The following is a 27,082-nucleotide window of genomic DNA, read 5'->3' as shown; positions in this document are numbered from 1 at the left end:
TTCGAGGCTTGTGTATGGGGAATGAGGAGGGCTGACACTGGCGTTCGAGGCTCATGCAAGGGAGTGAGGGGGGCTGACACTGGTGTTCGAGGCTCGTGTATGGGGAGTGAGCGGGGCTGACACTGGTGTTCGTGGCTAGTGTATGGTGAGTGAGGGGGGCTGACACTGGCGTTCGAGGCTCATGCAGGGGAGTGAGGGGGCTGACACTGGTGTTCGAGGCTCCCACAGAGGCGCGGGGCCCAGACAGGGGCGGATTACCACACCTGGTGTTTTCCCAACAGCTGCCGCTGTCTACACACGACTCCCACATTCCAGAGGCGCCCGCCCTGCCCCCCCCCTCCCCCGCCAGGCTCAGATCTTCACCCTCAACAGCCCCCCCTCCCCACAGCCACGGGATCACGGGTTACACATGGAGAAGGAATGCCAGCCTGGCACCGGATCCGAGGCAGAAAACCACACAAACAAGACAGAACCGTCACCTGCCGCCCAAGCCCCGCCCACCCACCCTACCCCCGCGGGCGGTGCCAACCTGGCATGCACCTGCTACCTTCGACAAGGCGAAGCGGGCACCGCCAGGGCAGTGCCATCTCCAAGCCCTCCCCACCCATGCTACCCCCCCAACGAACCCCCCCAGCGGGCTGCGCCCACCCTGCCCATCCCAGTGACCTTTGACCGGTGCAGCTGGAGCGGGACATGGCCAAGCGGGGCTGAGTGTGGGTGAAGAGGACCCTTGACAACCCCCCCCTCCTCTTCAGTCACACCCCGGAGGTGTGTGTGTGTGGGTGGGGGAGGGGGGGGGGCACAGAAGATTAATCAAAAGTGGCTTGTGTCTCCCATCCGCCCAAGGTCACAGGGTGACCCTCCAACCCCCGCAGCCATGCAGAGTAACGCTCGTGCTCACAGAGTTATCAAAGTCATTTAATTGCTCGTTAGGGCTTCTGTCGGACAGGTCACATAGGTTACAGTTTCGCTGCTTTTACACACCTGCAGGAGGGCACCATTGGTTACAGTTTCGCTTCTTGTGCACACCTGCAGGAGGGCACCTTTCAACTCCACAGGCCAGACACAAGTTGGGAGACATTCCTTTTATACATCATATCTAGAGAATCAAAAACTTCTAAAGCTGCTCACAACGAACCACAGAAACGTAGAACAAGCGTCCAGATCCGTGCCTGGGGGTCTTCTTCAGGGCACAGACAGAGAGGCACAGGATGGTGGTGCCCAGGCCTGGGCTAAAGTTTACCCACTCTGGACAAATCTGCAAAATGTGTTAGGTTATTTGGTGTAAGGTTGTTGGCCCGAGTGCACACCTCGGTAAAGCCAGTCCAGCGTCACAGCGGTGGGACCCCGCGTCGCACGCGAAACGTTTCGCTGACACCAGGATGTGCTCGCGCCAGCCTCTCGCTAGTATCTCCCAAGACTTCCTTTACACGAAGTGCACTCTCAGAAAAAAGTGACACGTGGCACCGGCCAACTACGTTTCACTACAAATTCATAATTTTACTACATTTTAATTCAAATTTCACAAATTTGGGGTAAAAACCCAGCAATTCCGCACATTTCGTTGATATATGGAGGGTCTAAAGGTGGCCCTGGGTGGGATCCATGACAGACTTTGAGGATAATCTCAGAATGAGCAAATGCACTTCCCCTTGCAACTCTTATACGCCGCCGCTGCGTCACTTTTGTGATGCAGCGGCGGCGCAAATGCAGCGCCATGGTGCAGGGTACTTACAACGTGGCGCATCTAGGAGACACGTCACATTGTAAAGCCCTGCGCTACATGTAGGCGTTCCTTGCCGGGGGAGTTGGGGGGGCGGGGGGGACGTTCCAGCGCAGGAACGCCTCCTAAAAGTGGCTGAGTGAAATCTACAAGATTTCACTCAGTCACGTTTAAGCCCATGCTGCGTCAAAACCCTGCGCAGGCCTGAGGATTGACGCAGCATGTTAGAGATAAGGCACCTCGAGCCTTGCCGGAGCTGCGTCGTGCTTGTGACGCAACTCCAGCAATGCACCGCCTTTACGGCAGCAGGTGCGTCACGCATCTGTCCATTTTTGCCCCAATGTGCGCCGCATTGTAAATGCGGCGTATCCATGGTGGAGGAGCCATGACGCACAATAACTGGCGCAGCCCTGCTGATATGCAGGGATGCTCCAGTTAATGTAAATCCGCCCGTTATCTTAGATTCATGTTGTGTATATTTACTGCACAACGGCATCCACAAAATCTGCCCTGGATCGAGCTGGACGAACCTTCCGTGTACGAACCACAAACTCCATCTGTAGCCCAGTGGTGGCCTCTGCGATCATTCATTATTCCCCATTTGCCCAAGAGTGAGCATTGGAGCATGGTGCCTCGAAGCACCCAACCTCCCTCCCATCCCCCACCTTCCTCCAGCTCTGGGGCTTTTCATGAAGTGCAGAAACCAGAAGGCACCCGGGCCGGATTTACATCTCAGCGACCGGTTACTTCGTCACAACAGAGACGGAAATCCCGTCTGCCGAAATATGAATCCCATAGGATATAACAAAACTTATTTTTCAGCGGGCTGGATACCCGTTACCATTGTGACGATTAACCCGTTCGCCGAGATCTAACTCAGGCCACCTAGTAACCTTCCCATCCAATGTGTCCCCAAGTCCTAGCTTGACCCCAAGCCCGGTATTATTCTAATAACATATAAATGAAACCAGTGTAATGACCTACACAGTGATCAGTAAAAACAGACTCAATGGCACAGAGTATATACACACCGCGGCCCGCGGTCCCGGTGCCCCGGACAGACACCAGAGCGATGAGAGAGAACCTGGTCTCCACAAACTAACAGTAGTGTAAACATAAAAACTGATGAAAACCAATGAAATAAAGAGTTGCCCCACTTAGGACCACTTGGCTGTCAGGCGATAGAAAGGGGTTGACCTTTGAACTTCAAATGGGCATGCCGGCCTACAGAAAATACTGTCAAAGTCTTTGTCGCGGAGGGAGCTCGAGCCTGGGGCTGTCGCCTCCTAGCAGGAGAAGTCTTCCTCTGGGCGCTTCAGGAATCCACCTGCTTGATCCCAAATTCTTCTTCTTTGATAAAAATATATTTGCGATCAACGTCTATGAGTTGGTCTTGTACCGACCTTTTTTGGTGGCTTTGTTAAAAATAAAAAAAATAAAAGTAGCACGTGACATAAGTTTCAAAGAATAATCCACAGGTAGGGTCCAGAAACGGCTCGGAACCCGCTCCCTCTCGGGTAGGGCACAGGAAGCCCCCAGAGGGCCAGGATGGAGGAGAACAGCCGAGCCGAAGGAGTGCGTCAACGTGGAGAGCTTGCATCAAAATGGACACCATCCTTGGGAGGAGACCAGTCCTATCGAGGGAAGCAAAAGAGAACATGACAGTAAATCGACAGATCGTCACCCTTTCTGACGTTCTTACCACTTGGATCTGATTTACTGAGTCACAGCGGTGACAGATAACCTGTCTGCTGCAATTACAATCTGATAATATCTTATGGGTAGGCTTTCCTGTTTTCAGTTTCTATTTTTAGTAAATTCTGGTGGGGTTTTTCCAGTTTTTTCAATACCTTAAAAAAACTGGTTATCATTGGTTAAACCTTTTTGTGCCATTAAAAACAACAGGAACGGTGTTTTTCCAGCATTTATAGAATTTTAATTACATATAAATTATTGCTTGCTTTCTGCATCTGTATATATAGCATGTGCACCGGGTTTATGAGGTCCAAATACATTTTTACTGCACCAGAATGGACTAGTCAGTAGCATTCTTCATTAACTCTGAAGATTGTAACGATACTTTCAGCATTCCGTCTGGCAAGTGGCAAGGATCTCTCACAGGGAGGCACTTCAGCTTAGGAATCTATTTTCACAGACCATCATACAGCTTTTTCCCATACGTAGCTGAATTACTGCAAATTCAAACAATATCACTCAAATCTTTATTGAACTTGGTAGGAACTTTTTTTAGCAGCATTCCAAGAGACGCTGCGTTCCATGTTTACCAAACGGCTGGTGTCATGTTTTCACCACTATCTCAGATGCTTGGTGACAACATTCTTTTCACATATACCTGTCAATACACCTTGCATTGAATGTTTAAAGCCCGGGGTGTTTGGCAATTCACTTACAATCAATACTGACTCACTAGAAAAGGGGCTGATGTATCAAAGGAGTTCACCCATTCTCTGTCTGTGGGTACATCTGATGGTAGATATTAGGAAAGATTCTTATGAAACCAGCCATTTTACCCATCAGTGAAATCAAATGTAACCAAAATATCAAATACGATTTTTATATTTCACGATTCTCTACAGTTTATAAAATAACTAAATAAACTTAAAAAGTGCTTCTAAACACTGCATCTTTAGACCAAAGACCACAAAACTGAAACAAGCAGAAGGAAAAAGAGACAATGTTTTAGTGTCATCCCTAAACAACAAAACTCAAGCAGAATAATGCTAGGCCAGTCTTTCTTGATGCTACCTTCCATCAAGAAGAAATTTTAAAAAAGTCTCTTTCACTCATCTTTTCCTTTCTTTGAATGGCACTTAGTTTGTGGTTGCAAAGGGGTTTTTTCAGTGTTTATATGTTTACACTGGTGATGGCTATTTTCCTTTTGGTGGCGTTTTATCAGTTATTATAGGTTTAAACCTAAAACCAGAAAGCCTGCCTATGGGATTCATATTTCGGGGGGCGGTTTATCGGTCATCATTGTGACGGAGTTACCCATATGCTGAGATCTAAACGAGGCCGTTAGACTCCCTGTTGTAACATTAGGAACCTTCTGCTTTACTTTACACGTTTTCAGAAAGATTGCGTCAAGATCCGGTAAATACCATATGACCAAGGAACAGATGAGTTCTTTCGGGCTGGGTCCAACCTCTACAGAGTTGGCTTCACTGAGCCGTTGTGAAGCAGCTGCACTAGTGCACACAGAGCCTGCAAACTCCACGCAGCACAAACTGCAGCAGCAGTGATCGGGCCAGCAGGAGAGCCCTTATTCCAAGTGTAATGTGTTAGTAACTGAATGGGGAGTATCGGAGAAGGGAACACCACAGTAATCCTGGCAGCGATTAGCTCTTGGACTAAGTGTGACAACAGGGCAACACTCCCTTCGGTACCCTGTGTTAGGCAATGTTCCTACAGCACCTGAAGCAATGTTCTCCGGAGTGCAATAATGTAAGATAGGACATCTTACAATTTAAATAATAGCTAGTTTTCTAATCTAACAGGTTTAGTAATCCAGTCCTGTGGACATTGGAGGACAGAAGGACTAATTAAGAATGACCTCCAGTATTGGGGGCTTTTGTTGAACTACCCAGAGACTTTAGGTCCTGAAGAAGGCCGCTCACCTTTGGGGGTATATTTTAGGATGGCCGAAACATGTGGATTATTATCACAGGATGACAAAGTAATTAATATCACTGGTTATCACCCTCTTTTTTGTATTAAATCCTATCAGGGCATTCAATAATACATTAGAAGGTTAGGATAGCTCTAGGTAGTTTTCATTATTAACTTTCTATACCTCTGATTAATGTGGAGTGCAAACAAGAATATATATAAAAAGAAAAAAGAGCTTGCTCCCACTTAAATACCTCTCACGCCTTGTGTTTGTAGCATAGAATGGGGAACCCAATATATATCCATGACCCTGGTTTACAATAATATCCAACGTCTTTTCTTTATTCTTGTCAATTAATTTAGTAGTGTGTTCCTAATTAGCGGAGTAGGCTGAAATAAACACATGTAAATTACCCATTTAAAAGGTTTGAACTGCAGGACACAAGCGGCATGAGCAGTTACCTAGTCTCCCATTGGGCGCCCGCCTCCCCCGGATGACAGCAGCCCCCTCTGTTCATTCCTTTTGTCCGTCTTCATCTCCACCACAATCTCATTGGTGTTGGTTTCCTTGTGGGTCCTAGAGAGGGGTCAAGAGAGAGGTCGCAGGTTAGATGTACAGGGTATTTCATGAGCTGAAAGATGATTGACAGACACAACCAGGGGCTTTTCTTAAAATGATAATAAAACTCACACCTGATCATGGAGAACAGACAAGCTCACCTACAAGACCAGTTTCATGGACAGAGGGGCGCACCCCAGCAACACACTCAGAAGGCCAAACCCACACAAGGCAGAAGACCAGCTCCACCCACACAATGAAGACCAGCGCCATCCAGCATGCTCGCAGTTGGCGACAGACATACAGACAAAATGGTTCTCGCTGTTGACAACAGATATAAAGGTGAGCAGACAGATGGTAGACATCGGCCTTAGACATACAGGTAAACAGACTGATGCCCCCCACTGGTGACAGACATACAGGTAGACAGACTGATGCCCCCACTGGTGACAGACATACAGGTAGACAGACTGATGCCCCCACTGGTGACAGACATACAGGTAGACAGACTGATGCCCCCACTGGTGACAGACATACAGGTAGACAGACTGATGCCCCCACTGGTGACAGACATACAGGTAGACAGACTGATGCCCCCACTGGTGACAGACATACAGGTAGATAGACTGATGCCCCCACTGGTGACAGACACACAGATAGACAGACTGATGCCCCCCACTGGTGACAGACATACAGATAGACAGACTAATGCTCACAGTCGACGACCGACGTACAGTTAGATACACTGATGCTTTCCATCAGCCAGAGAAGTACAGACAGACTGACACTTGTCATTGGAGTCAGACATTCACACAGGCAGACTGATTCTCTCAACAGACATTACAGACAGACTGAAGCTCATCGTCAGCGACAGACATACAGCTTGACTCTCACTGTCAGTGACAGAGATGCAGATTAACGCTTGCCTTCAGTGACAGACATACAGACAGGCTGATGCTCACTGTCAACTGACAAAGAGTGACGCTCGATGTGGTTGACAGACAGAGATATAGACCAACAATCGCCGTCGGCAACAGACATACAGACAGACTGATGCTCGGCATCGACAGAGGCAGACTGATGCTCGGCATCGACAGAGGCAGACTGATGCTCGGCATCGACAGAGGCAGACTGATGCTCGGCATCGACAGAGGCAGACTGATGCTCGGCATCGACAGAGGCAGACTGATGCTCGGCATCGACAGAGGCAGACTGATGCTCGGCATCGACAGAGGCAGACTGATGCTCGGCATTGACAGAGGCAGACTGATGCTCGGCATCGACAGAGGCAGACTGATGCTCAGCATCGACAGAGGCAGACTGATGCTCAGCATCGACAGAGGCAGACTGATGCTCATCATCGACAGAGGCAGACTGATGCTCGGCATCGACAGAGGCAGACTGATGCTCATCATCGACAGAGGCAGACTGTTGCTCATCATCGACAGAGGCAGACTGATGCTCGGCATTGGTGACACATATAGAGACAGACTGATGGTCATCATCGACAGAGGCAGACTGATTTTCATCATCGATAGAGGCAGACTGATGCTCAGCATCGACAGAGGCAGACTGATGCTCAGCATCGACAGAGGCAGACTGATGCTCAGCATCGACAGAGGCAGACTGATGCTCAGCATCGACAGAGGCAGACTGATGCTCAGCATCGACAGAGGCAGACTGATGCTCGGCATCGACAGAGGCAGACTGATGCTTGGCACAGACAGAGGCAGACAGATGTTCGGCATCGACAGAGGCAGACTGATGCTCGGCATCGACAGAGGCAGACTGATGCTCATCATCGACACAGGCAGACTGATGATCGGCGTTGGTGACACATAGAGACAGACTGATGCTCATCATCGACAGAGATTGACTTACTCTCGAAGTTGGTGACACATATAGCGTCAGACTTATGCTCGGCATCAACAGAGGCAGGCTGATGCTCGGCATTGACAGAGGCAGACTGATTATCGACGTTGGTGACACATATACACAGGCAGACTGATGTTCATCATCGACAAAGGCAGACTGATTCTCGATGTTGGCGACAGGCATACACATAGGCACAATAACACACACAGTTGGCGACAAACATGTGGCACGCAGACAGTCTCCGAGACACCTTGATGATACTCACAGAGACTTCTTTTCAGCCTTGCCACAACTCAGCTTGCCCTTCTTCTGTAAGAAGTAGAAGAGGGCGACGATGAGGAGAAGGAGGAGGACGCAGACGATGACAGCGATGATGGCGGTACTGCTTCCCCCCTGCTGCTGGTCCACTGAAAACCAAGAGAAAAGACAGGGTGATACCTCACGGCAAGGGACAGCCTGTCTGAGCTGAGGAGACAAGCGTGAGACCTCTCGGCAAGGGACAGCTTGTCTGAGCCGAGGGTGAGACCCCGCGGCAAGGTACAACTTGACTGAGCAGAGGAGACAGGGTGAGACCTCACGGCAAGGGACAGCATGTCTGAGCAGAGGAGACAAGTGTGGGACATTACGACGAGGGACAGCTTGTCTGAGCAGAGGAGACAGGGTGAAACCTATGAGGACTTCTCATGATGTGAGAGGGCAGTGAGAGAGGACTTCTCATGATGTGAGAAGGCAGTGAGAGAGGACTTCTCATGATGTGAGAGGGCAGTGAGAGAGGACTTTTCAGGGTGTGAGAGGGCAGTGAGAGAGGACTTCCCTTGATGTGAGTGGCCAGTGAGAGAGGACTTCTCATGGTGTTTGAGACCAGTGACAGACGACTTTCCTGAGTGTGCAGACACCAGTATGACAGGACTTCCTGTAGATTACAGAGGCCAGTGAGAGTGCAGAGGGCAGTATTACAGGCCTGCCATAGAGTAAAGAGGTCAGTGAGAGTGCAGAGCGCAGTATGACAGACATCCAGTAGAGAAGAGAGGCTAGTGAGAGTGCAGAGGGCAGTATGACAGACATCCTGTAGAGTAGAGAGGTCAGTAAGAGTGCGGAGGGCAGTATCGCAGGCCTGCCATATAGTAGCGAGGCCAATTAATTGTGGAAGATGAGGTGAAAGACATCTTTACAGAGTGATAATAGGGCAGTGAGCGAGGATTTTATTTTTAATGGGTAGGGCAGTGAGAGAGGTTTTTCGATAGTGTAAAGAGGGCAGTGCGATATACCTTCACCTTGTGATAAAAGGTAGCCTTCTGATACCAAGGAAAGGGCAGAGAGAGACCCCTTCTGAAAGACAATGGACAGCTTAGAGGAAGGACTTCCCACAGCAAGTGACATACTCATTTCATAGTGGAAGAGTCCACCCCGGGTGAAGAGAGTGAGTGACAGATCGTTTACCACAGAAATGAGACGCCCACGAGGCCCCATACCAGCATCACAGACCACTTCGAAAGGAGAAAGAAAGAGAGAGAGAGAGACCGATAAAGCGAGTTGCTTCCCAGAGCTGAGGGCACAGTCGTCCTCCCCCACAGGAAGGAGGGAGGTGAGAAACTCTCTTCCCCATGCACTTAGACACCCATCGATACTCACTTGTTCCAAGAACTGGGTCAGCTACATGCAGCATGAATAAAATAAAAATCTATGGTTATGATTAAATTCTGCAACTACAAAAAATACAACTAAAACGACACAGTCCCACATATGAACCTGCAGCTCTGCTGTGACGTTCCACCATTAAGCCCATTAAAACCCCCGTCTGCAGAGGTACACACAACATGAGGCATGGACGGCGGCTCAGCCTCTTACCTGCGGTGGACACGGTGGAGGAAGCCGTCGTGGCAACTGCAGAGAGAGGAACAAGATGGCAGACATGAGGGCTGGCAACCAGCTGAAGGGGACACTCAACTTTCATTTATGTTTTTGCACTGTTCAGTAGCACAGCGCTAAGAAAAGGCATAAGTGTGCATTACCCAACAGCATCAGTGAATCGGAAAACAAACTCAGTAAGCTTCTTGGACCCATCATAACTGGGAGGGTTGTCCCACACATGCCCCATCACTGCCATATACATTCATAGTCTTTCCACTACACAAAAGCAGGAGAATATCCCATCTACACCATCAGTATCCCACACATGCCATATCACTGCCCCATACATTCATTGTCTGTCCACTACATACAAACAGGAGTATCTGCCATCTGCACTGTTGGAACACCACACGTCTCATCACTGCACCATGCATTTATTACCTGCCCACTACACACAAGCAGGAGTATGTCTCATTGTCAAATGCCCTACGTTGGGCGCCATGTCGTGTAGTTTCCACTAATCAGTAGGAACTGCACTTTTGTGGACAACATAAACTGAGGATGGTGCCAGACTGACTCCGTGCACCTCTGTAGGATATATTGTCCCTTGGACCAGCTAGCTCGCAGGGCCAATGTTAACCCCCCTAAACCTGAACAGGAAGCAAATAGTTCTGGCAATCACCGAGCATGACCGTGGTGACAGACTTCAAACTTTCGCTCAGTCACTCATGCTTTCTTGTGCTCAGAGACCTATATAATGAATACACGAAGAGGCATTTTTAATGTTTATTGAACCGTAGTGATTCTTGTAATAGAAGATATAGGCTGCAATGATTCATAGACAGAAGCAGTCAAGAGTTATAATAAAGTCAACGCAGAGAATAAAACAATGAGTTCCAACATCTTGTTGATACAGGTTATATATGTATATCTACGAAAGAATATAACAGTCTAGTATACTCCTACAATGCTAACCCTAACCTCCGTGCTTAGGATGTGAATGTATGATCTGCCAAGACAACCCCAGTCTGGATGATCTAACTCCTTTATCTGCTGGGAAAGGTTTGGTGGGTGGCGTTCACGGTACAACAGGGCATGAGGTAGTGCCAGCTTGAACTGGGACATCCATTGCAGAGCAAAAATAATAAAAGCAGAATCCCTGCAACTAGGATCAAGACGAGCAGAAGACATCTAAAGGTACTTCCGAAGACGGAGTGCCTAGATTTTAATATGACGTTAAAGCATTTTTTACTATACACAGTTTTAGCAATTATTCCTTTATGCTAAGTGGTTGTTAGTTTGCTTTTGACAGCTTTTTTACACCAACATATATTCAAGGAGTCGGTGTCATGTGCCAAGTTAGGCTTGGTAGCAATTAGTGTGATTCTTGATTGTAAACAATCCTTTTTCCTAAAGTTGCCTTCTCTTTGCCACATTAACATGTAACACACATCTTTCATTCGGAACGCTTGGGCTGGTTTGGCAGAAACACCAAGCTTGCTGACATGGAACACTTCATGACAATATTCTCATATTACCGTGGCATTGATGCAAGGTTTCTCACATGTGTAATACAAATGTGTTTTAGTATTACATGTATATGGCGACACAGCTATCTGTAGAACACAAACAAGGGTTGGGTGATCACAATCTCGGCCCGAGGCAAGAATGCCATTTTCTATACTTAGCCTTTAGTTTCCTAAAATAATCAGAGAAAACACTTCTGCTGACGTTGAGGGGTTCCTGCATGCTGAAGCTTTCACCTAGCAGCTGACTGACATCTCTGTGAGAGGAGTCCAGTTTGTGACCAAAATGGGGTCTTACACCCTTACCCACCAGGTAAAGGAGTTAGATCATCCAGACGGGGAAGGGGGGGGGGGGTTTCTTTGCAGATCATACATTCAAACCCTAGACACATAAGTTAGGATTAACATCGTAGGAGTATGCTAGATTGTTATAATCTTTTATATGTATGCATATTTAACCTGTATCAACAAGATGGTGGAACTTTTTGTTTTATTCACTGTGTCAACACTTACTACAACTTTGTCTGCTTCTGTCTAATAATCATTGCAGCCCATATCTTCTATACAAGAATCACTACAGTTCAATAGTATTAAAAATGCCCCTTTGTGTATTAATTCTATAGGTTTCTTTGCACAAGAAATCACGAGTGGCTGAGCAAAAGCTTGAAGTCTGTCACCATGGTTCCTGAGAAAACAGAATTGTCATGCTCAGTAATTGCCCAAACTGTTTGCTTCCTGTTCAGGTTTAGGGGGCTAACAGTGGCACTGCAAGCTAGCTGGTCCAAGAAATAATACATCCTACGTAGGTGCTTGGATTCAGTCTGGCACCGTCCTAAGTTTACGTTGTCTCACACGTGCAGTTCCTGCTGATTAGTGGAAACTACACAGCACAATCTGCACCACCTGTATCTCACACATGCCTCAACACTGTTCGATACATGCTCTGTAGATACACTACACATGGGAGGTCAGCAGACTAAACATACATACATTCTGATCACCCTACATAGGCACATTGAATGGGAGTACACTACACATTCACCATAAGAACTACGTATCCATTGTCAATACACAATAAATCCAGCATCACCACCCAGACATTCAATGTCAGTATACTACACATGCACAGTCAGCAGACTACTCCTTCACTGTGACCACAGCACATGTGCACTGATAGCCCTGAACACATGAGAAGAAGTACACTACACATGAACCATACCCAATCATTGTATGTAAAGTAAACATGCACGATCGGACTGCACATTCATTGTCATTACACCACACACACATCAGCACCTCAGATATTCATTGTCGGCACACAACACATACACCATCAGCAACCCACACATGGTCACAGCATTATGTGTACACCATCAGCACCCTAAATATTGTCAGCACAATACACATACACCATCAGCACCCCACACCTTCATTGTCCGTGAACTACACATGCACCATCAGCACCCCACACATTGTCAGCGCACTACACATGCACCATCAGCACCTCACACATTGGCAGCCCCTCACACATGGTCAGAGCACTACACATACACCATCAGCACCCCACACATTGCCAGCACACTACACATACTATCCGCACCCTACAGATTGTCAATGCATTACACGTGCACCAGCCGCAATTTACATGTGGTCAGCGCACTAAACATGCATCATCAACACACCACAAATGGTCAGCGCAGTACACATGCACCATCTGCACCCCACACATTGTCAGCACACTACAAATACACCATCCAAACCCCACAGATTGGCAGCACACTACACGTGCACCAGCAGCACACTAAACATGGTCAGGACACTACACATACACCATTAGCACCACAGATTGTCAGCACACTACACATACATCATCAGCAGCCCACACATTGTCAGCACAGTTACACATGGACCATCAGCACCCCACAGATTTTCAGTGTACTACACGTGTCCCAGGTGCACCCCACATGTCAGTGTACTAAACATACATCAACACCCCACACATTGTCAGCACACTACACATGCACCATCAGCACCTGACACATTGGCAGCACCTCACACATTGTCAGCACACTACACATACACCATCAGCGCCTCACACAATGTCAGAGCACTACAAGTACACCATCCATACTGCACACATTGTCAGCACACTACACATGCACCATCAGCACCACACACAGTCAGCACACCACACATACATCAGCACCCCACACATTGTCAGCGCATCACAAGTACACCATTCATACCACACACATTCATAGTCAGTACACTATACGTTCAGCGGCCACATCCCACACATTCACTCAGTACACTACAAATACTTCTTAATCCCCCAACACATACATCATCAATGTCCCATACATTAATGTCAGCAATTACACAGGCCAGTTTTCACCTTTACGCGTTTTGTCAGCAAAGTGGCAAACTTTTCACACATGCACCATCAGTACTCCATTTATTTACCCCCAGCGTGCCAGACATGCACCTTCACCACTATTTATGTATCTCTAGCATACCACACATGGGTCCCTTGCTCACTTTGCCACTGGATTCAAGCTAGCCTGGCTGATGAGGGGTGCTACCTCAAAACCGGTCCTAGAATGCTTGTTTCCAGTCCAGGGAAGACATGGCTTGGCAGTTCAGTCTGGACTGGTCCCATGAGGCACAGGGTCCGACTGATTTGCATACAGCTGGGTTTGAACTGGGGTGGCAAAGTGGGCTAAAGAACGATGATGAATTCATCCCAGATCTGTGACTGGGGGTGAGTGTCTGAAAAGTTTCAGCACTCTGTATATCATCTCGTTGTGTTTACACATTCACCATAAGCATTCTATTTATTTACCCCCAGTGTGCACACACGCACCATCAGCACCCTATTTACCCCCAGTGTGCACACACGCACCATCAGTGCCCTATTTACCCCCAACGTGGCCCACATGCACCATGCTCACTCTATTTACCCCCAGTGTGGCCCACATGCACCATTAGGACACATGAAAATTTAAGGGTCATTGACACTCACCAATACTGAGCTGGAAGGTGCGCTTAGAGGTCCCGAAGCCATTGCTGGCGCTGCAGGAGATCTCAGACTCGAGGAGCTTTTGAGTGACAAGGAGAGTTACTTCGCTCATCAGTCTGTTCCCCGAGCTGGTCACTGAGGGCTGGAAAGAGAATTAACTTTCAAATGTGGAATGTAAGCAGTACTTGCAGTGTGCACACAGGAGTAACAAGGACCCAGAGAGTACAGGCAGTGTGCACACAGGAGTAACAAAGAGTCTAAGCAGGTCAGGCAGCATACAAACAGGAGTACAAAGGAGTCCAGGGAGTTTAGGTAGGATTCACAGAGACAGGCAGGAATAACAAAGTAAAAGGTGTGCGGGTAGGTTGCACCGACGGAGGCAGGCATAGAGTCAGAGTGCGAGCAGACTGCACAGAGAAATACAGAAGTAACAAAGAGTCCATAGAGTGCAAACAGGGTGCACATCGATATAGAAGTAACAAGGAGCCCAAGGAGTGTAAACCTGGTGCACAGAGAGAGGACATAAGGTTTATCTTTCAAAGTTTCAGTATTGTCAACAGGAGGTCACCTATTTAGGTCACCTACTGTCGAAGGAGGGTAGAAGGTAACACCAGAGCGCATCACTACTATCACTAAAATGCCTCTTCTGCAAACACAAAAAGATGTGAGCGCTTTTATAGGCATTACTTCCTACTGTCAACAGTGGATACCTAATTATTTTTGTATTAATCAAACCTCTGCTTGCATTAACAATGAAAGACATGCAGGAGCCTTTGCCTTAGACCCCTGATTGTCAACACTTTTGAACAATTAAAAGCTGCACTTTGCTCTGCTACAGTGCTAGGTACACCTGATTACAGGAAATCTTTCGTGCTCTACGTCCAAGAGATTGCTGGTTGTGCTCTTTCTGTCTTGACTAAAAGATTTGGTGATAGACAAACCTTGCGCTTATTTTTCCGCTATGCTTGACCCTGTCACAAGAGCACTCCTGAGCTGTGTGCGAAGGGTTGCGACTGTGGCCACTTCAATCAGACAATCGGCTGGAGTCGTATTCGATACTGACCTCACAGTTATGGTACCCCATACTATAGATACACTTTTGGATAAAAACAGGACACAGCACCTCACTAGTGCATGTCTTACTGGTTATGAATTGACATGGTTTGCTAAGCATCTTACGATTACAAGATGTGCTGCTCTGAATCCAGCCACATTACTACCCCTTTCTTCTGAAAACAATGCAGTCGATAAGTAAGACTGTAGGTTCTAAACAGAGGAAGAGACAAAAGGATGGGTCGACTTGACTGATGTTCCCTTATCTGAACCCAAAGGAGAACTATGTATTGATGGCTCTTGGTTTAAATTACCAGATGGCACCATAACTGCAGCTTATGCTATCACTATATTGCGCACAGTAGTTGAGACATCACAGGTCTTCTACGAGTCCATCCAGGCAGCAGAAATACAAGCATGTGAACTGAGTGACGGTTTGATTGCAAATATTTATACGGACAGCCAATATGCATTTGGGGTCGCACATCATTTCAGGCGATTGTGGGCAGAAAGAGGGTTCCTGGGCACTAAGATACAACATGGACAGATTAATAAAGGTTTGCACATTAAACAGAAATTTCATGCTGCCAATCACCCGCAGTCAGAGGGTTTTGGTTAAGTACAATTGTACCCTCAAACTGAAATTGGCAATATTTCAGGAAACAGCATGGTTGAGATGGCCACATGCCCTTCCTTTGGCTCTTTTGTCAACTAGGACAAGAGCACATTCTAGAACTGGCTCATTACCTTATGAAAGTGTTTGGACACCCGGCCATGCCTGGGGAGTCCTACGTCCTCGAAAATACTCCGACATTGAATATTCTGTATTGCTTGATTATCTTGAACAATTGACAGAAAGTCAAAAATGCCCTTTGCAGAGTTTTGTTTTGCTATAAAGAACTGTTCGTGCCAGCGCATAGCAGGTGTAGCTCTCTCATATTATTGTGCAGGCGGGGCTCCGCTCTGAGTGTATACAAATAAACAGTTATTGGTGTATATTCTCCACTGTCTCTCTGACTCTTCATTTGGTACAGATGGCTGAGAGGTAGTCTGTGGTGACCTGGGTGGTACTAAGTGGGTCACTTCCTTCACTGGCAGTTCAGGCTGGACTGTTTCTACGGGGAACAGGGCAAGACTATTTGCCTATGGCTGGGTTTAAACTGGAATGGCATGGGGAGCAAAAAATGATGGATTTAGGCTCAGAACTCTGTACTGGGGTGAATGTTTGACATTGTTCAGCAGTCTATCAATTGTTCTTTTTGCTCCAATCCTGTCTAGCACTGATTCAAAGTAAGTGGACAGTGGCAGTCCCTACCGCTTTTTACTTTAGCGCTTCTGCGTGTTGCTCGCATGCTTTCTAGCGCATGAGCGTTTTTAATACTTTTAATCCCACAACCTTCCTCTCCTCACCTGGCCTCGTGTAAGCTGCTTGGCACAGCGAGATTTCAGCGACCTCCGCATTTTGCTCGGTAGAGCCTCCGTAGGCGGACAAGCAGGTGCTGTTGCCTGGCAACGGAGTGCTGGACTCGCCCCTCCCTCCCGCCTCGGTCTGACGCCGGTGACTAGCACCGTTTGAGCAGAGGGCGTGGAGGGTCCGAGCCAGACACTTCCGGCAGGGAACAGCAGCGCTCTAGTTGTTGGGACGCTGGGGGGGATATAAGGCACTGGAGTCTGGAGCCTTGTGTGGTAAGTGGACAGTGGCAGTCCCTACCGCTTTTTACTTTAGCGCTTCTGCGTGTTGCTCGCATGCTTTCTAGCGCATGAGCGTTTTTAATACTTTTAATCCCACAACCTTCCTCTCCTCACCTGGCCTCGTGTAAGCTGCTTGGCACAGCGAGATTTCAGCGACCTCCGCATTTTGCTCGGTAGAGCCTCCGTAGGCGGACAAGCAGGTGCTGCTGCCTGGCAACGGAGTGCTGGACTCGCCCCTCCCTCCCGCCTCGGTCTGACTAGCACCGTTTGAGCAGAGGGCGTGGAGGGTCCGAGCCAGACACTTCCGGCAGGGAACAGCAGCGCTCTAGTTGTTGGGACGCTGGGGGGGATATAAGGCGGATGTGCTGTCGGCAGCGCAGCGGACGAGCGCAGCGGGCGCGACGAAGGCGCGCCGGAGTTGCGCCTGAGTTAAGCCCGTCTGCGCCCGTCCGCGGCCGACAGCGGTCCAGGGCCAGTCCCCATGCCCCTTTTTCATGTCGCACTACTTGGAGTCGAGAAGAACTTCTTCTCCTCCGTGGAGAGCTGGGTGGACTATGTCCACACAGCATCGAGGCAGGAAATAACGTGGGCTGCAGCCATTGTAATTATACCTTTGACATCAGTAAGGCTCAAACCACAGGTAAGCATACTTTGATATGCGGCCTGTTGAATGTACGCTCCCTACGTAAACACTCTCTGGACATCCATGATCTCCTCAGTGGAAAACAATGGGATCTGTTTTTTCTGACGGAAACTTGGCTTGACCAAGATTCCATGCCAGAGATCATTGAGGCCATTCCAGAGGGCTACTGTCTGCTACGATTAGACAGAATACGGGGGAGAGGGGGTGGCATAGCCATAGTTGCTAGACAAGACTATCAATGTCAGCTAGACAGCACCATGATTGATGACAGCGAGGCTGGTGCCTTTTCCATCTCTATCAACGGCTATTTCACCCTGAAAGGCCTTCTAATCTACCGCCCTCCGGGCTCTACTGCAGCCTTCATCGACAAGCTAGTGGAAGGCGTCACAGAAGCCGCGCTACGCACGGATAAATTCCTGGTCTTAGGGGATCTGAATTTGCATTTAGACACCCCTACGGATAGGGTGGCAAGTGACTTCTGTAATACGATGGCAAGCTTACAGTTCGAGCAGAAGGTATCGCACCCCACCCACAAGCTGGGCCACCTTTTGGACCCAGTCTTCGCAAACTGGAATCAAGTGTACGCCCAAACCCCGATTTCCATCCCATGGTCTGACCATTTCCTCGTCCCTTTTACCATCGAAATGCAGGGACCTCGCCCCAGTGACCCCCCCACCGACAAACACCCTAGGCGGAGATGGGCAGCGTTCTCCCAAGCCAAATTCGACCTGGCACTAACTGAGAAGGGCCATCCTGGGGGCGATGGGGTAGATGAAATTAATGCCAACCTTGACCAACGCATATTGGAAGCCCTGAATTCGGTGGCACCATTGGGTATGGCGAAAATGGGGGGCAGAGTGCAAAGATCGGCACCTTGGTATAACGTGGACCTGCGAACGGCCAAAGCAGCATGTAAACGTGCTGAAAGGCAATGGAGGACTGCCTATTCAACTCAGGCCAAAACAGAATACATTGACTGCAGGCGCATTTACCACACTTTGATTAGGAAGGCTAAATCACTGTACTATTGCAATAAGATAGAGGAAGCAGAGCAGTCCACCAAGGAGCTTTTCTCTATTTATAAGTCTATTGCAATAGGGAAACCAGCCGTGGTGCCTAAGAAATTATGTACTACGGAGGGTTGTAACCGGATTGCTGAGTTCTTTGCAACAAAGGTTACCAATATCTATAATTCCTTCCCCCAGAGGACAGATAGCGGCCCTACTTACCCGGAACCCACTAGAATGAAAGGGGAACAACGGTTATCCACGTTTGTTACTCCCCCCACTGCGGAACTCCTCCGTGTTTGTGGATCAATAAAATCCGGTTCCCCTAGAGATCCGACCACTCCTAGTCGGTTAAAGGGTAGCTTGCCAGTACTTGAGCCGTATGTGCGTCTTCTACTGGACACCTCCTTTGAGTCCCAGGTGGTCCCGAACGCCTGGAAGCAGGCAGTGGTACTTCCTCTGCAGAAGAAGGCCAACGTCAGTTTTGAAAAACTGGACAACCTCCGTCCCATCTCCCTCCTGCCCTATATGGCTAAGGTGGCGGAAAAAAATGCCAATATACAGCTTATGCAGCACGTGGAGATGGCTTCGCTACTCCACGACTCGCAATTTGGCTTCCGCCCCCGTCATTCGACGGAGTCTGCCCTTCTCGTGGCGGTGGAAGCACTAAGACAGGGTGTGGACGAGGGCCAAACTATGGCATTGATCCTTTTAGACCTAAGCGCAGCGTTCGACACTGTAGCTCATTCCACCTTGCTACAGTGTCTGAACGAAGGAGGGGTGACAGGAGCTGCGCTTGGTTGGATCACGTCCTTCCTGTCTGACAGGTGTTTTCAAGTCAGGCTAGGGGAATGTTACTCTAGGGAGATTGAGTTGGGCCAGGGCATGCCTCAGGGCTCGTCTCTGAGCCCAACCCTATTCAATATCTACGTTTCCCCCCTAGCGGCCATCGTGGAGGGATATGGTCTCCGTTTGGTGTCCTACGCCGATGACACGCAGCTGGTCATCTCCCTATCACGCGCGCCCAATCTTGCAGCGGACATCTTCAGGAACTGCATGCAAGATCTTGCTGCCTGGATGTCCGCAAACTGTTTAAAATTGAACGGCAGCAAGACTGAGGTGCTCGTGGTGGGGAGTGGGCCGTCTGCGTGGTCGTCGGCGTGGTGGCCGCCCTGCCTGGGTGAAGTCCCAGTCCCCTGTCGTGAGGCCAGGAACCTTGGTGTGTGGCTGGACAGGGACCTTACCTTCGGCCCACAGGTCGGTCGGGTGGCGGGGGTGTGCTTCAGTGTCCTGAGAGCCCTTAGGAAAGTGTTAGATCTGCTTCCCATTTCTGCTTGAAAGACGCTGGTGCACGCCCTCGTCACCTCCCAACTTGATTACGGGAACCTGCTTTTTCTGGGGGCCACAGGTAGGGTCATGGGCCGTCTGCAGGTCCTTCAAAATGCGGCAGCGCGGCTGGTACTCGGGCTCCCTAGGAGGTCTTCCGCTAAACCAGCCTTGCGGGCCCTCCATTGGCTTCCCATTGAGAGGAGAGTGGAGTTTAAGGCCCTTGCCACTTGTCACCGCATTTTGAGCGGCAAAGCGCCTAGACCGCTCCAGAGCCTAATAACCCACTACGAGCCCACACGCAGTCTACGGTCTTCTCAGACTGGGCTGTTAAAAGTCCCCAGAATAGCAAGAGCACGTATGGGGGGCAGGTCTTTTAGATACCTTGCTCCCAAACGCTGGAATGCTCTCCCGCTGGAACTGCGACTTGAGCCCTCTGAAGTCCTGTTCAGAAAAAAACTTAAAACATATCTTTTTAGCGGATAGCTTTTTGTGGGAGGAGGGGGGACAGCTACTTCACTTATCACAGCGCGGGGACACGCCAGTGGCGTAACCAGGCGCTTAACAAATGTCCTAATAAATAAATAAATACATTCAAAAGTTGTTTGAACTTCCAAACCTGTGGTATCAAATTCAGTCTGCCAAGATCTCTATAACAAGCGCAGCATTGTAGTTCAATACCCAATTCATCCTCTCTACGAACCCATTTTACACGGATGGTAGAAAACTCTCCTCCTATCTGCTCCTTTAAAGCCTCTCAACAAATCCCTCACAGGCAAGGAGTAATAAATGCACACCACTATAGGGGACTTGTCTTTCGGGAAAAAACTGATGCCACATCAAAGATATGCCATCATCCCCTCGTCCATAGACTTTACCTCAGCAAGTGTGGGTTCGCCATCCAATTACAGGTTTTAATTCTCACCTCAATCTTTCAAATGGTCAGGCTTCAGGTCACCTCTGCAGACAGTACGAAGGCCTCGTCACTGCGTATTCAGGCAGCAAGACCTCAGATGTCCGATCCGTTCAGTGTCACCATCTCCTTCATATCACACCCCGCTGTCCCTCCAACTCTGTGGTGGTATGACTCAGACCTCCTTCCACCACACCATATTGTACCACCAGCAGCTCTTGCTGTCTGAGTCACAATGTCTTCAAATCACTGTGGGCTTCCTTTCTAGATGCTCCAAATGTGTTTTCATCCTCTTCAACTTAACATCCTCTAAAGTGTGAGGCAAGTAACCTTATGCATCACCAGTCAGTGAGAAACAGCGTCAACACCAAGGTCAACGCACCACAGCACAGGCTCTCACTTGCAGCAGCAGCAATCTTCACTGGGCTTGCAGCCACTCGTAGCAGAGACAGGTCCTGAACTCTCATAGCAGAGACAGGCTCTAGAGACAGAGGAGGGGGGTCCTGAACTCTCACAGCACAGACAGGCTCTAGAGTCAGATGAGGGGGGATCCTGAGCTCTCACAGCACAGACAGGCTCTAGACTAACCCTGGGCAAAGCTTTACTCTATGCTCCCGTAGTTTGCGCTACTTTGCACTATGTGAACTGCACGTAGCACAGTGCAAACACGAATAGCGTAGTGCAGCGGTCATTTTTTGCATGCCCGCGGTCAAGTTGGCGACCGCGAGCAAGCAAAATGACATCCCGGCGAGACTTTTCTCTCGTTCGCAATCAGCAACATCAAGTTTCTGAACGCGAGTGTAAAAAATAAACCGCTTGGCAAGATTCTCAACACAGGAAGGTCAGGTTTCGCATTGCGAGTGGTAGCGTATGCTCGCAATGAGAAAACTACCAGTCCGTGTTGAGCAAGCTGCCGCTCGAGTAAAAATCTACTCGAGCGGCAGTAAAAGACTACTCGCACTGTGCAAGATGCCATTTTCAATGATTGCACAGTGTGGACCAGCATCCGTCACTGTGCAATCATCGTGAACAGGGTACTACGCAGTTTGCGTAGTGCTACGCGTAGCTCGCGTAGTGTGAATTGCACTTCGCGTAGCTACGCATAGCGCTACGTCGTGAACTACGCCCGGGGTTACTCTAGACCTTCAGAGAAGAGGGGGGGTTCTAGACTCTTGCAGCAGAGGCAGGCTCTAGACCCAGAGCAGAGAGGAATTCTGGACTCTGGTAGCAGAGGCAGGCTCTAGACTTTCAGAGGAGAGAGGGGTTCTGGACTCTGGCAGCAGAGACCAGCTCTAGACTTTCAGAGGAGAGAGGGTCCTGGGCTCTCACAGCAGATATAGGCTCTAGACTCTCACCTGTACATTGGGGATGCTCCAGGTAATTTTGGGTTCCGGATGTCCCAGCGCAGAGCAGGTGAGTGTGGCCTCTTCTCCCTCAGCAGAGAACTCGCTCTGGTACGCCTTGTCTTCAATCTCTGGCTTCCCTATGAGAGAGAAAATCCTTATGATGACATCACTCACTCTGGTCAATCTCTTCTACAACTTCCTCCGTCACTCACTCTCTCTGCGTTCACTCTTCCATCTCAAAATCCCGACCTCATCTAGTCATCTCTTTCTAGAGCCTCCTCTCTATGGTCATGATCTCTGCCCTTCTCTCCTGCTCTACTCATGTTTACCCACACCACCCCTTCCTTCTGATTCTTTCCCAATGTTTTTCACTCTTTCCGGGGTCTCGTCCTGCGGTATGCGGTCTGCTGCTCCGCCCCAAGCCAACTTGGCTGGCACGATGCCACCTTCTGTAAGTGAAGTCAAGGTGCCCCTCGGTACCTCAGCAGTTCGCTCACGGAAGCACTCGCATGCTTCCACAAAGCAGACAAGTCTTGGAAGGGGGCAACTTGTGGGTACAAACACCTACAGGGGGGTATTTCCAGCTCTCCTCTCTGCGCAAGATATTGGACACTGATACCTTCTTGGCTCCCTCTCTTCTGGAGGTGTTGAGCTGAGGGCATTGGTTCATCAAGGTCCTTCTGGACATAATTATGTACACACTCCTTACCCTACACAAAGACGTGCACGCTCCTTACCTCACACAAAGACGTGCACGCTCCTTACCTCACGCAATGACGTGCACACTCCTTACCTCGCACAAAGTGCACACTCCTTACCCTACACAAAGACGTGCACGCTCCTTACCTCACGCAATGACGTGCACACTCCTTACCTCGCACAAAGTGCACACTCCTTACCCTACACAAAGACGTGCACGCTCCTTACCTCACGCAATGACGTGCACACTCCTTACCTCGCACAAAGTGCACACTCCTTACCCTACACAAAGACGTGCACGCTCCTTACCTCACGCAATGATGTGCACGCTCCTTACCTCGCACAATGATGTGCACGCTCCTTACCCTAAACAATGACATGCATGCTTACCTCGTGCAATGACATGCACACTCCTTACCTCGCACAAAGTGCACATTCCTTACCTCGCACAAGGAAGTGCACACTCCTTACCTCGCACAAGGAAGTGCACACTCCTTACCTCGCACAAGGAAGTGCACACTCAAGGAAGTGCACACTCCTTACCTCGCACAAGGAAGTACACATCCTTACCTCGCAAAAGGAAGTGCACACTCCTTACCATGCACAGTGAAGTGCACACTCCTTACCACGCACAGTGAAGTGCACACTCCTTACCTCGCACAAGGAAGTGCACGCTCCTTACCTCGCACAAGGAAGTGCACGCTCCTTACTTCGCACAAGGAAGTGCACACTCCTTACCTCTCACAAGGAAGTGCACACTCCTTACCTCACACAATGAAGCGCACACTCCTTACCTCGCACAAGGAAGCGCACACTCCTTACCTCGCACAAGGAAGTGCACACTCCTTACCTCGCACAAGGAAGTGCACACTCCTTACCTCGCACAAGGAAGTGCACACTCCTTACCTCGCACAAGGAAGGGCACACTCCTTACCTCGCACAAGGAAGTGCACACTCCTTACCTCGCACAAGGTAGTGCACACTCCTTACCCTGCACAATGACGTGCACACTACTTACCTCGCACAATGAAGTGCACAATCCTTACTCTACACAATGACATGCATGCTTCTTACCTCACGCAATGACGTGCACACTCCTTACCTCACACAATGAAATGCACACTCCTTACCCTACACAATGACATGCATGCTTCTTACCTTGCACAATGACGTGTACACTCTGTTCCTTGTGCAGTCCAGGGACCTCAGGGACGGTAGCCTCACATGTGTAGGCCCCCATCGAGTGATAAGTTACTCGCTTTAGATGCAGAACTCCAGAGTCCGAAACAGGTTCCTTACCCTGCAACGACAAACACAATAATAACTACGGTGAAAGATGGCGGCAGCGAGGAGGGAAATGGAACCAGGCATTGGTTTGCCTACAGGGCACAGGCTTTGGCTACAAGGCACAGGCTTTGGTTACAAGGCACTGGCTTTGGTTACAAGGCACTGGCTTTGGCTACAAGGCACTGGCTTTGGCTACAAGGCACTGGCTTTGGCTACAAGGCACTGGCTTTGGCGACAAGGCACTGGCTTTGGCGACAAGGCACTGGCTTTGGCGACAAGGCACTGGCTATGGCTACAAGGCACTGGCTTAGCCTACAAGGCCCTCGGTTGGCTACAAGGCACTGGCTTTGGATAAAAGGCACTGGCATTGGATAAAAGGCACTGGCTTTGGATAAAAGGCACTGGCTTTGGATAAAAGGCACTGGCTTTGGATAAAAGGCACTGGCTTTGGATAAAAGGCCCTGGCTTTGGCTACAAGTCACTGGCTTTGGCTACAAGGCACTGGCATTGGCTACAAGGCACTGGCATTGGCTACAAGGCACTGGCATTGGCTACAAGGCACTGGCATTGGCTACAAGGCACTGGCATTGGCTACAAGGCACTGGCTTTGGCTACAAGGCACTGGCTTTGGCTACAAGGCACTGGCTTTGGCTACAAGGCACTGGCTTTGGCTACAAGGCACTGGCTTTGGATAAAAGGCACTGGCATTGGATAAAAGGCACTGGCATTGGCTACAAGGCACTGGCATTGGCTACAAGGCACTGGCATTGGCTACAAGGCACTGGCATTGGCTACAAGGCACTGGCTTTGGCTACAAGGCACTGGCTTTGGCTACAAGGCACTGGCTTTGGCTAAAAGGCACTGGCTTTGGCTACAAGGCACTGGCTTTGGCTAAAAGGCACTGGCTTTGTCTAAAAGGCACTGGAATGGCTACAAGGCACTGGGGTTGTCTACAAGGCACTGGGGTTGGCTATAGGTCTATCTCTTTTAGATTCACAAGCATCCTCAAAGAGCCACCTCCAGAAGACGGGGTACTTGTGATGAACTAATGCCCTCATCTCAACACCTCCAGATGACAGGGGGGCCTAGGTTGATAGGGGTCTCCCTCTTCTGGATATGTATTGATAGTGGTCTCCCTCTTCTGGACCTGGGATGATAGGGATCTCCCTCCTCTGGATCTGGGTTGATAGTGGTCTCCCTCCTCTGGATCTGGGATGATAGGGGTCTCCCTCTTCTGGATCTGGGTTGATAGTGGCCTCCCTCTGCTGATCTGGATTGATTGGAGTCTCCCTCTTCTGGCTCTGGACTAAAGGGATCTTTTCCCAATGGCACATCCCTCATTATTAAGACTCGTTTTCTGGAGACGCGTGATTGCGCAAAACTAGATGGCCGCCTCTCAGTGAGCTCCTTGACAGAGGGGCCCGTTTTTATTGCCGAACGGCGTATTTCCTGTCAGAATTTACTGGAAATTAATGTAGCAGTCCTGTAAATGTGCACCTGTTGCTGTGGTGCTGTTGGTTTGGGTTTTCTGTAGTTGAAAAGGTGTTTTTCTGCTCCAGCCTCCTCCAGCCTCAAGCTCTACATCAAGGTACTGCCCAGATTTCTTGTCAGGGGGCGGAGCTACCACTCAGGAAAGGGCCTGGCTTTGGCCTAACCACCCCCACACTCTGTTTTAGCTGCTGCATCAGCATGTTCAGTGAAGCAATTTCTACACTTTTCTCTTTTACTTGTACTTTATATTTATTTACTCCCATTCATTTTTATTATGTGAAAAAGGAGAATAAAAACTGTACAAAGTCCCAATAATAAGAGGAAAAATCAGATTTCTCCTCCTCCAATGCAATCGAAAGTAGTGGAATCTAGTGAGCCATCCCCTCGCTTTATTTTTTGACGAGCTTCATGCATTGCATGCAAATACTGACACCATTGCGTCAGAGATTAAAAACTTGCGCAAGGATATGGCCATCATGACGATGAAAATCTCAGATAATTCAAATAAAATACAAGACAATAAAGTAAAGATTGACGCTTTTACACCACTTGTGGCAAAGATTTACCCCATGTCTCTCTGGATATGGAAAATCGTAACAGACAATACAATTTACGTATTTTTAATTTACCAGAGGAAGTAGAAGGTTCCAATTGCAGACTCAACCTGGAAAACTTACTACCTGGTCTATTAAACATCAAATTCCGTAGAAATTTGAAATTGATAAACCGCATAGGATTCCATCCCATCGCAATAGCCTCCCTCAGCATACTAAGCCAAGGCAAATTATTTTTAAGGTTCTGCGTCACCATCATTTAGTCATGATAAGAAAAGCAGCAAGAGAAATTCCATCTTTCACAGTTAATGGCAACAGAATCTTTATTCACCAGGACTTTGCCAAGGAGACTGTCAAGGTTAGTAAAGAGGTTACTGATTCTCGTCCTCAACTGAGAAGTCTTGGTTTTAAATATGGCCTATTTGACCCTTCAACAATGCGTATCTGGAAAGATAATTTTTCTAAGTCCTTCCAATGTCCAGAAGATTTGAAAGTGTTTCTGGACGAATGTTCACAGCATTATATGGATACACAGGAATGTGTCCCTTGAGCAATGCTTTAATATGTATATCTGTATTTATCTCAGTTCCTTGGTTGCGCAGAAGGGTTAAAAGTGTTCCTGGACCAACGTTCACAGCAATTTATGGTTATGCATCATTTCTGTTATGTAAACACTGATTTAATTATTTATTTCTGACTGGATAAGTAATTTTATTATAGATTTGTCACTGGGATACAACGGTTGGTCATGCTTGTAAAGCGTGTGTGTGTTTCATTTTTATTATTGATGTTTATTTGTTGTCGTCTTTTGTATGTTAGTTTGTATATTCTTTTACCTATTCTTTCCTTTTCGCATGTTCTGGAGCTACTATTTTTTCATACTATTTCCTT

At 48.6% G+C, this 27,082-nt stretch overlaps 1 protein-coding gene across 2 annotated transcripts in view; it reads right to left on the bottom strand.

Moving 5' to 3' along the window:
* Positions 1-900: 900 nt before the first annotated feature.
* Positions 901-27,082, bottom strand: part of BCAM (basal cell adhesion molecule (Lutheran blood group)) — a 205,100-nt gene continuing 178,918 nt past the window's right edge. Inside the window, exons 10-17 of one of the 2 annotated variants that reach the window (XM_078651272.1) lie at positions 24,018-24,159; positions 22,170-22,297; positions 14,184-14,322; positions 9,633-9,668; positions 9,417-9,437; positions 8,050-8,191; positions 5,813-5,927; positions 901-3,357 (exon numbers count right to left, since the gene is read on the bottom strand). In XM_078651272.1, the coding sequence (XP_078507398.1) occupies positions 5,813-5,927; positions 8,050-8,191; positions 9,417-9,437; positions 9,633-9,668; positions 14,184-14,322; positions 22,170-22,297; positions 24,018-24,159 (723 nt within the window). In that variant the 3' untranslated portion in view covers positions 901-3,357. The remainder of the gene's footprint in view (positions 3,358-5,812; positions 5,928-8,049; positions 8,192-9,416; positions 9,438-9,632; positions 9,669-14,183; positions 14,323-22,169; positions 22,298-24,017; positions 24,160-27,082) is intronic. The other variant, XM_078651273.1, reaches the window with a different exon arrangement.

This window comes from Lissotriton helveticus, chromosome 7 (genome assembly GCF_964261635.1).
Source record: "Lissotriton helveticus chromosome 7, aLisHel1.1, whole genome shotgun sequence".
Taxonomy (NCBI): Eukaryota; Metazoa; Chordata; class Amphibia; order Caudata; family Salamandridae; genus Lissotriton; species Lissotriton helveticus.
Note: the sequence above shows the minus strand (reverse complement) of the source record. Positions and strands in the feature narration are given on the sequence as shown.